Here is a 16,641-nt window from a genome sequence, read left to right as displayed (position 1 = left end):
TTGGTCCGGTCCGATCCAGTTTACCGGTTTATTGGTTTTTCTTTACACCCCTAGCCCATATGCCCATAAAATAACAATTTTCCATTCATGAGTTTAATTACAATAAATTAGCCATACTACATAAGTTCATTTCCAGAAAACTTTCATAGCTCAAAATACATTACATGAGCTCCGTAATATCAATGTCAAATCAGCTACTAATATAAGTCATTTCAGTCCTATGTAATATAACCAACAAATTCCTTTCCATGTACCACAATACTAATAACTTAATTTAATATGATCTTTAATTGGGATAATTAAGGCTAATACCGTGATGCCTTGGGCTCCAATTCATATCTATTGCAAATATTATTTTGTCATCATTCTTCTACACTATAAAGTGGATCATGAATACTTAACCATATAAAGTGAAAAGACAAGAAAACAGAAACAACCATAATATATATCTTTCATTGTCTAGTAACAAAATACTCAAAATCTCAATAATCTCTTTAACATGTTCACATCATAGGTATAAGTATATGACCCATCTTTTCAACATATTCTTTAAAGTATAATCATTAACACACTATTGATATGGACATATTTATTTATGTACTTTTTCCTTAACACTTAGGTATTTAAAATTTCATTAAATACTCATCACTTGGAGAAAAATACTCTAAAGAATTATGCCATACAGTCTTAGTGGCTTGGCTATAAGTTGACAAATCCAAATCATAAAATAAATTTCCTTAAGCATTTACCATACATTGTTGCCTTAAAGTATACCATAAACTCAATCCCTATTACACATGAAGTAGTAAGAGATTTGCCTCAAACTTTTTCAAAAAATAACTCTATTGGATAGAAAAATATATAACCATAACTGTATTTTCTATAATTAGATTAATCCCACAAAATAGCAGAAAAAGTATACCATAAACTCAATCCCTATTACACATAAAGTAGTAAGAGATTTGCCTCATACTTTTTCAAAAACTAACTCTATTAGATAGAAAAATATATAACCATAACTGTATTTTCTGTAAATAGATTAATCCCATAAAATAACGGTTGAATATCCAGTTATTTTAAGAGTATCAGTTCTTCTTAAAACAACAATATAGTCTTTAATTTCTTACAAATAATCTTGCACTCTTTTCACAGCTTTTGGGTCAAATTTTTGTAATAACCAAGGATGTTGACTGAAAAGATGATATTTAACCTTATACAAGTTTGTGCAATTATCAAAATCCTTATAACAATCATATATAGAATTTCTTTAACAGCCTAATCAATTTTAGGACACTGCAAAGTACTGAGTATGTCACATTTTATTTTTGAAGTATTCATTGACCAATAATTATCAATGCAAAATCTTTCAAAACTTTATATAACTATACTGAAACAATCCTAACAGTCATCGTTTTGATATTAAATTCAATCCCAATTACGAATAATGTCTTATTCATAAATTTCATTTTTAAAGTTCTTGAGAGACATAACTTCATTGTCATATTACAAACCATGGCTCATACTTGCCAAAAAGTCATATACATACATGACCATACATACAAATATACTTCCACTGACGTACATGTATATACATTAACAATAAATAGTTTTTTTAAATCCAAAAACAGTATTGGTATTATCAAATTTCAAATACCAATTTTCAAAAATATGTTACTTTTTCTAAGTAATCATTTTATTCGTTTCTTGTAGATTTCAAACTTTCACTCTATAATTATTTTCACACCTATTTAATATAACTCTAGAGCATAATGAGCTATTAGTGCCATAGTGATCCTTAATGAGTTCTTTCAAGTTTAATAGAAAATTTCTTTCTGATCAAGGCTCATTTCTGAGTAAAACCCACGATTACAAGTCTGACTTTCCATCATTCAATATTGTCCTTAAAATTAGGTTCAAGACCCATTTACATTAGAATTTTTATACTTTTTAGACAATTAGACGAAATTACATACTTTACATTTATTCATAAATTTTAAATACTCTTTTATGTATTGATCTTTTATAGAATCACTTATTTCTAAAACTTGTGAAAACATATGTGAACTTTTATTTATTTATATGCCAAATTCAAATTTTGAAGATACACCACGTAGCTTGATCAAATAGAAAATCTAGAAGATTACGTGAGGTTACTTGTTCTGATGTCTCCATGGACAGTTCTTCAACAATATTTCTCTGATAAGATAGATATTCATTTGCTTATTGTTCCACATTATCATTGAGATAATTATATATATATATATATATATATATAAAAAACTACAACAATTTTCAAAGTACAATAATGCACTTCACGACAATCACATCTCTAGTTTTTATACTCCCACTGATTTTGCCAGTCTTAAGGAAAATGACATTTCAATTTTCTCAAAATTCAAACTATAAATGGAAACAATACAGCCTATATCATTTTTATCTCCCAACTAATCAATAATAATAATGTACGTAATAACTATTATACGACTCAATTTTCTTTCATTTGGGTTATAAAGTATACTTTAACTTGACTATCCATACATGTATATGCCTTTAATCAATCCATAAGTCAAAAATAAGTCATTAAGATTGCATTACTAAGAACACGATATAAGTTCTATACCATTATTTTTAATAGTTTTACTACATGTTTTCAAGAAGTTAACAAATTAGGTTAGGATTATGGCACAACTTTTAATATTTTTCATGACACTACTTTAATCCAATTCGATGATTTTCACCTTTCTACCTAACTGCACTTCCTCCCCATGAGAAGTATCTTAAGAATTATTAATGATTTGAAACTTCTCATGTAGTAGATAGATATATCCATACCATGAAAATCATCTATAAAAGCAATGAAATACTTCTATCTATCACAAATTATAGAGAAAAAAGTTTATATGCATCTATATGTATCATCTCAAGAAATTCTCTATTTCTTGTGGCATATTTTATTGATATGTTCGATTATTTTCCTTTAATACAAATCAACACACATTATGAGATTAGAAAATCTAAATGTGGAAAATATTTTATTTACTAACATCTTCAACTTTTCTTGGAGATATTATTCAAACTTTTATGTCACAAATTATATTTCAATTCTATGCTATAAATTGTAGAAGTTTTTTTATAAATCATTTTTCTTTTGATTCCAATACATACCTCATGAGTATGAAAAAAACTTTTAACAAAAACATTATTATGAAGGCATGACAAATAAAACTTTATTGGAAGGAAAAATGGAACCAATATAAATGGCATTTTGAAAAAAATTAAAATTTGAACATTTGTACTCGAGTGCAACAACTAAAATAAGTATCAACATTTATAAAGTTTGATTTGAAACTTATACAAACAAAATAAATATGAACATTTACACTCGAGTTTAATATAAAAAATATGTATAAACATGTATAAGATCTTATTCGAAACTTATACAGAAAATGGTTTACCCTTCCATTTGAATCATGTTTATGCTCAAGGCACCTAAACCTTCATGTGTCACTGTTTCTTTCAAATTTCAATTGACACAATTCTTATATTTTTATCACAATTATTTTCTTCATTTCCCAAAAGATACAAATGATTTTTCATATAAATTAGCAAAATAAATTTGTATCTAACTAACAACCATGTTACTAACTTGTTTATATCTCATTACTTTAATAAAATAATAATGCCTCTAAAGCAAACCATTATGTATAAAACTAAGAAATTCTTATAGTTTGATATGTAGTAATTAATTCAATATTTTTAAACATTGTATTTTTTTACCCTTATCACTATTCTCAATAATAATTGGTGTTAGACTTAAACAGATAAACTAGGATCTAAAACTCATAGTGTAAATCAGACATGCTAATCTTTATCTGAACTATAGTCATTCTGTATAAGAAATCTTGTAACGATATTCACATACTTGCTGCAAGAAAATCATTTTAATTACACTAATACTTTGAGTTTGACACTCATAAACAATAACATAATTTAAATTATTATGGATAAACTAATAGTATCATCGAGATCCCTCATTTGGGAGTGAATCCCAACACACAAAATGTTTCCTCCAATTTGAAGTTCATAATTTGAATCATGCATTATCGAGAATTTAAACTATTATAAATTAAATCATAGTGTCATCAAGGTCACTCCTTTGAGAATGAACCCCAACACACAAATTATTCCCTCCAGTTTTTAAATTATGTAGATAAATTAGCTGTATCATCAGAATTCTCATTTGTGAGTAAACTCTGATACACAAAGTGTTCTCTCTAGATTTAAATTTTGTGAATGAACTAGCTGTATCATCAGAATTTTCCTTAGGAGTAAACTCTAACATACAAAGTGTTCCCTCCAACCTTATTTTGATGGATGAACTAGTAGTATTATCAAGATCCCTATTTTAGAGTAGATCATGATATACAAAGCGTTCTCACCAACATTAAATTATGTGGATGTATTAGTTGTACCGTGAGAATTTTCCTTTGGGAGTAAACTTTGACATACAAATTGTTCCCTCCAACATTGTTTTGATGGATGAACTAGTAGTGTCATCAAGACCCTCCTTTGAGAGTATATCGTGACACACAAAGTGTTCACTCTAACTTTAATTTGATAGATGAACTAGTAATGTCATCAAAACCCTCTTTTGGGAGTAGATCTTGACACACAAGGTTATTCACTCCATCCTATCTAATTTACTATGGAGTTTAATGATTTTTCACCAAAATTTAAGAAAATCTTGTATCTTTGAGCAACAATATTTTCCTTAATTTTGGTATAAATCATTTGTGCATGTTTATTCACATAATAACAATAATTTAAATAGGAGCCAAAAAAATAAATACTATATAAATCATACATATATTTTAATAGTAAAAACATGTATATAAAAGAAAATAAAAATTTCAAATCTTTTAATAAATAAATAATATTAAAATATTAATATTGTATTATATTATATTATAATCTGACTGGTTCGATTCAATAATCTAGACCAAAACCTGATTAAAAAAAGAGACAATGGTCGGGCTAGGCCACAACAGTGGCCCATTTTTCTCTTCTCTAGGGCTGGGCCAGAGCCCACAGCATAAGCCCTTCACATATCATAAGTTTCAATTTTTAATATCTTGGACTGGATCAAAGCCCATAGCCCAAGTCCTTCACATCAGAAGAAAATACTAGCAGTTTTCTACTTCTTTCCTTAGTGACGCACAATAATTTTTCTTTTCTTCTTCCCTTGGCATCGTACCATTGCATCGATATATTTTTCATACTTCGTTTTGGTCACAATGGTTGACGTCACTGGCGAGGAGAAGTTGGCATGGCATCTCCAGCCTCTTCCTACCGCCGAGTTCCACTTCCATTCGTTGTTATCCCTTTTTATTTATTTATTTACAATCACCACCATGGCTACTGGGCTTTAAAGACCCCTGTGCCGCCATCACAGAGGTGTCGTAGAGGAGGTTCTCAGCCTCCTCCCAGAACCAAACATCCCCCTTTATATTTTTTTTAAGAGCAATCGCAATGGCCACTACGCTTTAAAGCCCCTTGCGCCGCCGACACAATGGCGTTGACGAGGAGATTTTCAACCTCCTCGCAATGCCACAACACCCTTCTGTTTTTACACCAAACACAAATCAAAAACAAAACTTTCAAGTAGCACCCATTCATGGCTTCATAGCCCCTTACGCCACCCCTTTTTACAGCTTCATACGTGGCGAGTTATTGGCACGGTAACACCGGTCATACACCGCATACTATCGATCCACATGGCAGCCCTTTTCCTCAACTCTCTCTTTTTCCATCTCATACACAATACAAAGAAGGGCAGTTCACATTTCAGGAAATTTGAAGCAATTTTAAATACATATGCATAAATACACATGCAATTTCAAATATATATTTGAAATACAATTCATGAATATAAATGCAAGAATTTTACACATAGAACCAAAATTGTGTATAGATGGGACATTCACGTAGCAGTTTATGTTTTGATGCACAGTATCACAAAGCAGTTTATGCTTTTGTCTTTTACACCGAAAAGAAATAACAAAGCGAGGTACGGGCATATGCAATATTTTATTCCATAATAAAAATCTATAACCTGACACTCTAATACTATATTTTAAATATTTTAATATAAACATTAAATATAAAAAATTTTTATTTTATATAATTTATGATAATAAATAATAATAATTAAAAAAATATATCTCACTTTGTTACAGTTTGATAATGAATCGTATCTAACTACAAGAGAATAATCAAACTAACAATTTTACTTTTAAATATTTTTTAATAATTAGAAATATAATAATATTATAAATAAGAACACTTTTAACTTTTTAGTATTATTTATAAATATCTTACCCTCATAAAATTTATATACTTTATATTATTCGATGTAAAGGTATATCTTACTGTAATTCATTAAATTAAATAATAAGATATTCTAAATCCATTAGGTATTGGTGAGTGGGTGAGTGGGAGGTAGTCTTACACGGACGACCAGGCGAAGAAATCGAACAATTATTTCTCCGATCTCGTGAAACTCTTCCTCTGAGAAAAGTTTGCATAATCAATTGAAATTTCCATACCTCGGAAAAGCAATTTCCAATCTTTTCAACTGGATCTTCTTCTAACCCTCCTTTTATCCCATCTCTTTGATCGAACCTTTTAAATTATATAAATTTCAAAATATTGTGAGCGTCGGAATTTTGCTTTAAGAATACGAATCTGGACAAATAGAAATTGATGTCTGTGCCTGATAACGAGATCTTCAACGCGATTGGCACTGGTGGTGGGGTCCAATCCAGGGATGCCGAAGACGACGACGACGACGACGACGACGACGATAGCGGAAAGAAGCAGAGAGGTGATAGACATGGTGTTGGTCGTGGTGACGGTGGATGTACAAGATATTTCACAAAGGCAAAGCTGGTGGTTCTACGGCCATTCACAAAAGCCAAGAAGCAACTCCTCAGAAAAATGAATAAAAGAACTTCCTCCTCTTCTCGTTCTGCGGCGGAAAATGCCGGGACTTCAGGTAAGAGGTTTGGTTGTGTTGGTCGTGGTAAAGGTTGTTACTTCTGTTCCACGCAACCCCAGACTTTGGAATCACCGACTGGGTCTTGCGCAAGCGACCCAAATAGCCCAAATTTCACGTATGACATGCTGAAAGCTTTTATAGAAAAGAATGATTTCTATTCTAAAGAATGCAATCCCCACTTAGATTTTGATCTCACTGCGGGCGGTATGGAATGAAGGACTCGTGTGTAATCATTTCCTTAACTATCGTTATGTTCTTGTTGTGTGGTAGTAATTGTTCGGATTAGTATCAGTAGCTTTGGAGTTTAAAAAACATACAGTTGAAGGCTACTGAGCTCATTATGCAATTCCAGGCATTAAATATGTATAGATTATGAAAGAATTTTGTGAACTACTGGAAGTCTAATGCACTGTGTTAATGGGGAATTATGTCCTAGATGTTTCAGTCATGTTCCTTGTTAGCCTCAATGGTATGGACTACAAGCTGAGGATTCCTGCTGCACAAAGTTGTGAGAACGGAGCCTGAGTCCATCCAATGTTATTGTGGTATATCAATTCGGACCCTTCTTTCGTTGCGCTACACGTCATTTGGCATCCCGCATTACCTCCCATTGTTCAATGAAGAAATTCCATCTTCTGTTATACTTGGCAGTCAGTTGTTACCTTCCATACTAAGTATAGTTGCAGGTAGCAGATATTTTTTACAATCTATATGTTTCCTAGAGGAAGAATAGATTGATCCATTTCGGGAGTGGAAGGGGTTGTTGCCTGTTGGAACCTTTCATTGTTTCAAGTTATATAGCCTTTTTGTTTAATTAATTTATTTTCGTACAGAATATATTTCTTAATCTTCTGTGCATTTATCTTCCCATTTTCTGTTTACTTTATGACGGAAATTTTCTATATCTACTCTAGTAATCCATGATCAATGTCTTTTTGTGAGGAGATTTTATACAATAACAGGAGCGTGAATTCAACTTCTAGTTCAATCGCCATCACTTAGTTGGGGTCTTTACTTCTTGTTGGATTTGATGATGTTCAATAGAAAGAAATACCGACTTGCACTTCAGTTTGGTCATGAAATCACTAGGGGGATCATTTAGTTTGTTTTATGGACATGAAGTATTTTGCACTAAAATGGATTTATGCATATTGGTTTCTTTATTATTACTTCTGAGGGATAAGAAGCCTGTAAGAAAGAGTTTCATTGACCTGAAAGTGTTCTCTGCCAATATAATCTTTATTCAGGGAAGTTAATCTTGGTCACTTCTTTGAAGTTCATAGGCTTCTCTATATTTATTCTTGTTCAGGGATGTCACTCTTATTAACATAGGTTTCTGGGATAAGATATTGCCATCCAGCAGAAATAACTTTGTGGTATTCATTGTCTGTAGTTCCCAGATTTCTCTTTTGTGTCATTGTTCACCTAATTGGAGGCACGTGTTCTCTTAAGAAATATTCTGTAGCGTTTTGTATCAGATAATGTGACCTCTCCGTGTGAGGTGGATGGAAAATTTCTAGGATTCCCAGTTTAGTGTTGGCAACACATGCCAATCCACAGGTTATAGGAGATTTCTAATTAATAACGATGCACAATGTCTTAGGCAGCTAGCTGTAAGTTTTAGAGTTTCATCTGAGTGTCATGAAATTTTCCGTTCTTCTGATTTGTCATATCTCTTTTCACCTCAATTGTTCTCGGCTGTGCGAATATTAATATTTCTTGATCAACTAGTCAGTCATCGGTTTGATATTGGAGACCATGAAAATTTATATGTTTTTCTCAGTTCTGAGAGTACTATCCCCAGTTTGTGGTATTGACATAATTATGCCAGGTGAGAAAAAGAAACCCTCCAAGTTTCTATACGATGGACACTTTTCTCTCTTTTTTTCTCATTCTTTCTTCATTATTAAATTGCAAGTAACAAGAACCGAATCTGGAACTTCTTAAATATTAGTAAGCATAATTTCTGTTATGCAAAGTTAAGATTCATTGAAATTTCTTTTTTTTCTTTATAGGTAAGATTCATTGAAATTTCTTCAAGAGAAATGCTTTAGCCACAAAGCAATTTCACAAAAAAAGTCACAAACTGACATGACTTGATAAGATATATCAAATTATAAAGTTGCATTTACTGTAAAATAGGTCTAATGTATTATATGAAGCCATGTTATACAATGAGTTCAATTTTATGAAATTTCTTTGTAGCTGTAGCACTTCTCTTTCTTCAATAATGTAGTTTAGAGCATAAGACGATTTCCATTGATCAAATTTATAGAAGAGCCTTATGAGAAGTGAAGATTTTCTGCAGTCTGTTCTGCAAGCATCACTTCGTTTCTTGCATCTAACCTTGTCCACCAGCCTACGGCCTGCTGGCCTTATGGCACCACCCATGGTCTTTAGAGACCATTGGGTCCATGGGTTTCAACTAGGGCTGATGTCACTAAAAAATTACCTATCAAAAAAAAAAAATCTATCCTTGTCCACCAAGTTTTCTTGGGAATGTTGCATATTCTGATAATTAGATTATCTATACTAAGTGGATTCAGCTGTACAAGGTAATTTTTAGGGGTGTAATTGGTCCAGTCTGGTCTATTTTGGATAAAATTTATGACCAAACTAGTAAGTACCGGTTTTACATTTTTCAAAACCGATTACGTATCGGTTACCCTCCTAAACCGGTTTTACCGATTTTCGGTCCAATTTGATTTTAATGTAATATATTATATATTATATTATATAATATATTATAATATATAATACTATAGTGATAATATATTATAGTATATTATAATATATAGTGATATGGAATTAGTATAACTATTAATATGCACTATATAATATTAGTATAACAATTAATATAATAAACAAAATGATATAGGATTTTAAAATTTAATATTATATTAATTAGTAATTTATCACATAATACAAAATTATTTTATATATAATTATATATTATATATAAAAATTATATTCAATAGAAAAAATTAAAAAATATATATAAACCGGTTCGGTCTAGTTTTAGAAAAAGAAAAATTGGAACCAGACTGATATTGACCGGTTTTAATAAAAATAAAACCAGTACCGAACCGCACCAAACTCGGGATCGAATCAATTCAATCGGTTTGGTTCGGTCTAGTCCGGTTTATCGGTTCATCGGTTTTTTTTGTACCCCTAGTAATTGCTAAGCAATCAACTCGGCCATTTCACTATTTAGATTTCCATGATCATAGACAAATGAAGATTCACAACCCTCCCTACTTCGTGTTCTACATTCCTGGTCATGAGGTTAGGCTATACCATTAACAACCTCAAAGATAATTTAGGAAACTAATTAAAGAAAGGCAATGATTTTCTCTATGGCCACAATGCTACGAGACGTTTGATATCTCAAGTAGAACTTGCAATTTTTTACACAAGTTGCAAATTCAGCATAAATATGATATGAAATAATAAGATTAAGATTGAGCTTAATTAGATCTAATCTATTGGACATTAATCTAATTAATCCCATGAATAAGTGTCATTTCGATTCAACCAAGGTAACACGTGAGTTTGCCCAACTGGTTTTGTTTATATGATTCATCAATTTCATAATCCATAATTTTGATTGCTATAGTCTCACAATACCATAGTACAACCATTCAGAAAGTCTTCTAATCAATTAGTGACTACTTTATCCCCACTATCATCAAACCTGTCGATGGATGGGATGATGCTCGCTTTGCTAATGCCATAGAAGCTATCAGCCAACCATGCTCTCCTTTCATGTCCATTTGTTGACGCCTAGGAGGAATAAGGCATGCATTATGATCAAGTGATTACTATAACCATAATACTTAGTATCATCGGAGTAGAGAATATGGAAGTAAGAGCGGTTCAGATTTGTGAATTTAGCCAGCTGAATATATATGGTGCATATCTTAGTTCTCAACAAGCATAAGCTTCCATGGTTCATTTTGTAAAAGTGCACATCAGAATACCTCAATTACAGCTTATTGAGTTGCTCCACAAATCTATCCAGCCTGAACAAATAATCTAGCAAGCCTCAAGTGTCTTCGCTTGGTGGTAAAGTGTACTTTGTAGAATAAATTAGAGTAACTCAACACACCCACAACTTAGATATTTTTTCAAGAAAGAATAAAAATAGAGAATGATTCTTTACTTTTTTTAAACTGTATGAGAACCATCTGAGGAGGACTATATATATAACTCTCCATGTGCATCACTCACAGCTGGCCCTTAAAGACCAGCCTTTAATCCTAGTAATAAAGTGGTTGTTGCCATTTTTATTCTCAAACATGTAATTAAGCCATACGTTACATGCCGTTACAGAATAGGAGGGGTTTGCCCATGTGGGCACCCCTCCATCTTACATCTCCCACTCGCAAACAATGGGCATGATCCCAAGTTTGTATCTCTCAAATATTCTCAATCTTATTCATACAATTAAATAGGTTGTACAACTACTACACATACCTACAAAAGAAAGGTGCGAGCACTATACCAAATCTCTCCCATAAAAGACCAATATAACAATATCTCTAAAGTGTCTTGTCATGTCTTAGACTCATTCAATCGCATCAAATCAAGTATTTTCGAACCCTCTTGAGTTTAAAAAACTCTAAATAATGTTTGACTACCTCAAAATCATTTTGATGTGTTCACAACCTTAGTCGCTACAAATGTGTAGCGCCATAGTTTGACGTCAGTAAACACCATCAAAGATACGATGTTCAATAGTCTTCCCTTTGCCTCTTATCATTTAACTTTGATCAAACCACTTTTCAAATAATGCCTCTTTAGACCATCTCAATCATAGTCATAGAAAGCACGCCAAAGTAGCAAATGTCACAATCTCCATCTTATGAATTAGTCAAAAGTAAATAAAGGGTGCTCAATAAAATATGAGAGTGAGAAAGAAATGAACCATTTACTTACTTCTCATTTGGTCGAATAAGCACATGTAGTATAAAATATATGTTATGGTGTATTTCTCTTCCTTAAAGAGCGTATGTCTATATCAAAGAGCCAGTGTCGGATTAGATTGGAATCTACTCACCAAACCAACTGCATAGAACATGTCTCGTTGAGTACACATAATTGTGTACATCAGGCTCCCCACAACATTAGCATAAGGAACACAAGCCATCCTTTCCATGTCGAGTCTTAGGACACATCTTTTTGGACAAGCTCTGGCCTCTAGCAATAGGGGTGTCAATGGGTTTATATTCACACATTTGGAAACACTTGAGAACTTTCTTTATGTAAGCCTGTTGGAAAAAACACAGAAATCTCTTTGATCGATCTCTATAGATATTAACTCCTAAAATGTATTTTGCCTCACCCATATCCTTCATCTCAAAATTGAAGGATAACCACTCTTTTATGTCGACTATCAACCATTTGTCATTTTCAGCCAACAGTATGTCATTAACATAATAAAGCTCTTCTTGGACCTTTTGACATAGATACAATGACCCTCCATGATCATTGTAAACCCATTCGAGAAAATGACTCAATGGAATTTGAAATACCATTATCTAGATGATTGTTTTAGGCCATATATAAATCGTTTTCGCTTGCGCTCTTGACCTTTGACTATAAAGCCCATGGGTTGATCCCTATCGATCTTCTCATCTAGTTCTCCATTGAAAAATGTTATCTTAAAGTCCATCTGATAAAGGTTCAAATCCATGTACACTACCATAGCTAGAATCAAGCGAATCAAGGCAAACCTCACCACTGGTGAAAAAGTATCCTCATAGTCTGTACCCTCCTGTTAGGTATATTCTTTCGCCACTAAATGAGCTTAATACATTTCTATTGATCCATCTGACTTACACTTCACCTTTAAAACCCATTTGTTACAAATAGCCTTATGCCCTAATGATAGATCTACTAGACCCTAGACCTAGTTAATCCTCATAGATTCTATCACATCATTTAGTATTTTTATCCACTCATCTTTAGTAGAAGACACGAGAGCCTAATAAATTGTCCTAAGCTCATCATAATCTTGTGGAGCTACCATGAAAGTTTCCCATTCAATCTAAAAACAATGACGGGAAACACTTTCACGGATGCTTTTGCATGACTGAGGTTGTCGTGGTTGATTAACAAGTGGTGTACACCCACTTGGAGGCAAGTCACTCTCATAATTTGTAGGAGCTTGAGAAATTACTTCCTCATTCTCAACTAAACCCCTTAGAGTGACTTCCTCTTGACCCATAATCTCATGGAGTTCCAAACTCCTATCAAAGTCATTCACTATGAAATCCACATCTCGTGACTTAATCTTAGTTATAGTTCTATCAGATTGTTTACCTATTAGCACATACCTTTTAGAATGTTCTGAGTACCTTATAAAGATACATTTATTTCTTCTAGGGCCTAATTTCCTATAGTTAGGAGAAGTATCATAAGCAAACCCTGTTAAAACCCATGGTCACAAGTTACTCAAATTAGGTTCCTCGCCTATCCATAGTTTATATGGGGTGGAAGATATTGATTTGGAGGGCACTCGGTTAAGAATACAGGCAGCAGTCAAAAGTGCATCTCTCAAAATGAAATTAGTAGATTTGCTTGGCCATCATTGACCTAACCATCTCAAGCAGTGTTCGGTTTCTCTTTTTTGCCATGCCATCTTGCTGTGATGAACTTGGCATTGTCAAGTGTCTTTTTATTCATTTTTCATCATATAGCTTTTTAAATTGCTTAAAGAGATATTCAATTTTGTAGTCAATCCTCAGAATTTTTAAACTCTTGTCTAATAGATTCTCAACCATTCTAAGATATCGCCTAAAGTACTTCAACACTTTAGACTTATGGGAGATTAAGTAGACACGACTATAATGTAAAAAATCATCTATACATGTGATGAAGTAGACACCTCTATGAGTTTCCCTCACACTCATTTGACCACAGATATATGAGTGGACTAATTGTAATGGAAAATATGCCCTAGTTGCTTTTCCAAATAATATTCTCTTAGCTTTACCCATAAGATAATGTCAACATGTAGGCAAAGTGACCTTAGTGAGATTTTCTATAAGGCATTCTCTAGCTAACTTAGTCATTCTTTCTTACCCTATATGGCCAAGCCTAGTATGCCATTTGTATGAATTCAAATTATCAGATGTAGAAAGAAAAGTAATAGACTCATTCATATTTGAATAATCCAAATCTATTATCATAAAACCGTCTGATAGAAAAACACAACTATGAAAACATTGCTCAAAAATAAGGAAACACCACTATTTTCAAATACAATCTGAAAACCAAGTCTTGATAAAATAATTACAGAAAGTAAGTTTCATCGGATCTCAGGAGCGTATAGCACATCGTAGAGAAATAGAGTGCGGCTGCCTCATAAGTCTAGCTTGTAGGTACCACGTCCTAACACCTCCACTCTAGCTCCATCCCCACCTTGATATCACGACTCCTGTTTGAAATTCGACAATACTCCACAAAACCGACTTAATCTCGTGCTATGTGCTCAGTCGCTTTTGGATCAATAGTCCACACCGGATAGGAATGAGCAACCATCGCATTGCTAGTTACAAAAACAATGTGAGAATAGTCGGAGTGTATCTTCTTTGGCTTAGTGCAGTTACGAGCGATGTGACCTTTCTTTCCGTAGTTGAAGCACTCTAACTTGGACTTGTTTTTCTTGCGCTTACCTCTCTTGTTGAGCTGAGAAGTTCTTAACCCTTTCTTCACTTGTCCAGCAACTACCCTTATCTTAGACTTCTTGCGCTTGAGCCTAACCAAACTCAGCCATATAGGCTAAATGTTTGGGATTAGCGGCCTCTAGGCAGTCAGCCTCAAGCTCAAAGTGATGCGACACGTCATCAAAATCCTTGATTTTCTCATTGTGCATCTGATTCTGACTCATTGTCTCCCTAAAATTTGGTAGCGAGTGTAGAACTGTCTAGACTTGTTGCTCGGCAGTCAAATTGTTTGCTGTTATCTTAAGTTCGCAAATCATGGATGACATCACCCTAAGATGATGCTTCATCATGTGGTTAGAGCGCATCTTATAAGAGTGAAACCTCATAGTTAATCTGCGCAACCTTGTGGCTAAAGTTTCCCCAAACTTCATCTTTAATGCTTGCCACATCTTCTAGGCAGTGTTATAGGCTTTGAACTAACACGAGATCATTGTGCATGTTGCTTAACATGATAATGTGTGCATAACGGTTCTTTCTAGCCCATTCATTATATGCTTCTTGATCTCTCTTGTGCTGGTCCTAGTCCCCTTTATTGGGTTCATTAAGAGAGTGAGTTAAAGCCTCAAAGACCTCCTGCTCATCTAAGACATATTGAATCTTATGATTCCAAATATCATAGTTCTTCCCATCTAATTTCTCTCCCTTGTTTAAACTGACAACTATACTCTAGATGCCATTTCATTACAAAATATGTAAAAAAGGGATATTGCACACACCTAAGAAATATGACAGTCCATCCAAACTAGAGGAAAAATAATACAAACATATCGCAAGATCAAAAATTCGCTAGACTTTATAATCATCTCTTGCGCTACAATGTCTAATTATTAATTTTCAACTCAATTTTTGTGCAAATTTAAAAAATATATGGGAGATCAAATCCTCCTTAATCTCGACCATACTCCCACTATCTTAAGTAGTTATCTACTCCAGATTCAAGTTTAAAGAGCCTTTAGAAAGAGAAGGTCTGACATCTCTCTAGAAAAAAAACCCATCCCCAACTCTTGACAACCTTATCCTGAGAGAAGGGTGAGAGCCACGGCTTCACTCTCCTCTCCATTTCCTTCTCATTTTCCTTTTTCTTTTTGGTACTTAGGTGTGCATTTGCTTTCATGGTAATGTTTTTTTTCCTCTCCCCTCCACCAGTTTGGTTTTCTTAGATCTATTGCACTCCAAACACCATCAGACGACACGCGCCCCACCACGCCACTCCTTAGCCGCTGATCTACTGGGATGATGCGGAACAGCGCCATAAATGTTGGCACGTCACCCTTATGCGCAGCTTATCCCCGTGCATGGGCTTCGTGCGCCGCCGCGCCCCAACAACTCTGCCGGCTACATGCACTATTCTAGCAGTTTTCCCACCTCCCGATCTTTCAGATTGGCCTCACCTCACCTCCAAACCACCAGCGATTGGCTAACACACGCCACTACAAAGTTGCATGATGACTTTTGTTCTGCTGTAGATCTGTCATTCTGATTCCGGTTTTCCCACTATGTTATTGTTTTTTTTTTTAAGTTATGTCCTATCTTTTGTTTTAGAAAATAAAAAAAACCAAAAAAAAAAAAACACATTGTCTCTTAAACTTCTATTCATAGAGTATGTCATCTACTCCGTCTTAGACTGAGTATGAGGTTTGTTTTAACTCTGTCTTGGACAGAGTTGTGCTGTCTCTGAGACTTTTGGTCTTTAGAGGTTTGCAGTATGGATTAGATCATTTCAATCACGATTGTGTACTAGAGAGCAATGAATGTTGTAGTTGGCTTGTAATGTATGTTTCAGGTCTAATTGTGATGCCTATTATTAATAAATGCATTATGCTTATATATATATATATATATATATATATATAT

The 16,641-nt window shown here is 33.5% G+C and overlaps 1 protein-coding gene across 1 annotated transcript; it reads left to right on the top strand.

Annotated features, from left to right (window-relative positions):
- Positions 1–6,460: 6,460 nt before the first annotated feature.
- LOC122295781 lies at positions 6,461–7,875 on the top strand. The gene is made up of 2 exons (XM_043105023.1): positions 6,461–7,054; positions 7,494–7,875. Exons 1-2 carry the CDS (start codon positions 6,763–6,765, stop codon positions 7,580–7,582), a joined length of 381 nt encoding a protein of 126 aa, XP_042960957.1. The 5' UTR covers positions 6,461–6,762; the 3' UTR covers positions 7,583–7,875.
- Positions 7,876–16,641: the final 8,766 nt, after the last annotated feature.

Source organism: Carya illinoinensis, chromosome 2, assembly GCF_018687715.1.
Source record: "Carya illinoinensis cultivar Pawnee chromosome 2, C.illinoinensisPawnee_v1, whole genome shotgun sequence".
Taxonomy (NCBI): Eukaryota; Viridiplantae; Streptophyta; class Magnoliopsida; order Fagales; family Juglandaceae; genus Carya; species Carya illinoinensis.
This window is presented reverse-complemented; position numbering and strand designations above follow the sequence as displayed.

Excerpts from the sequence above, each read along its gene's own strand:
- LOC122295781 (XM_043105023.1), top strand. The coding sequence starts at position 6,763 with ATGTCTGTGCCTGATAACGAGATCTTCAACGCGATTGGCACTGGTGGT. Across the intron at positions 7,055-7,493 it reads GGAAAATGCCGGGACTTCAG|ATGTTTCAGTCATGTTCCTT; the intron begins GTAAGAGGTTTG and ends ATTATGTCCTAG.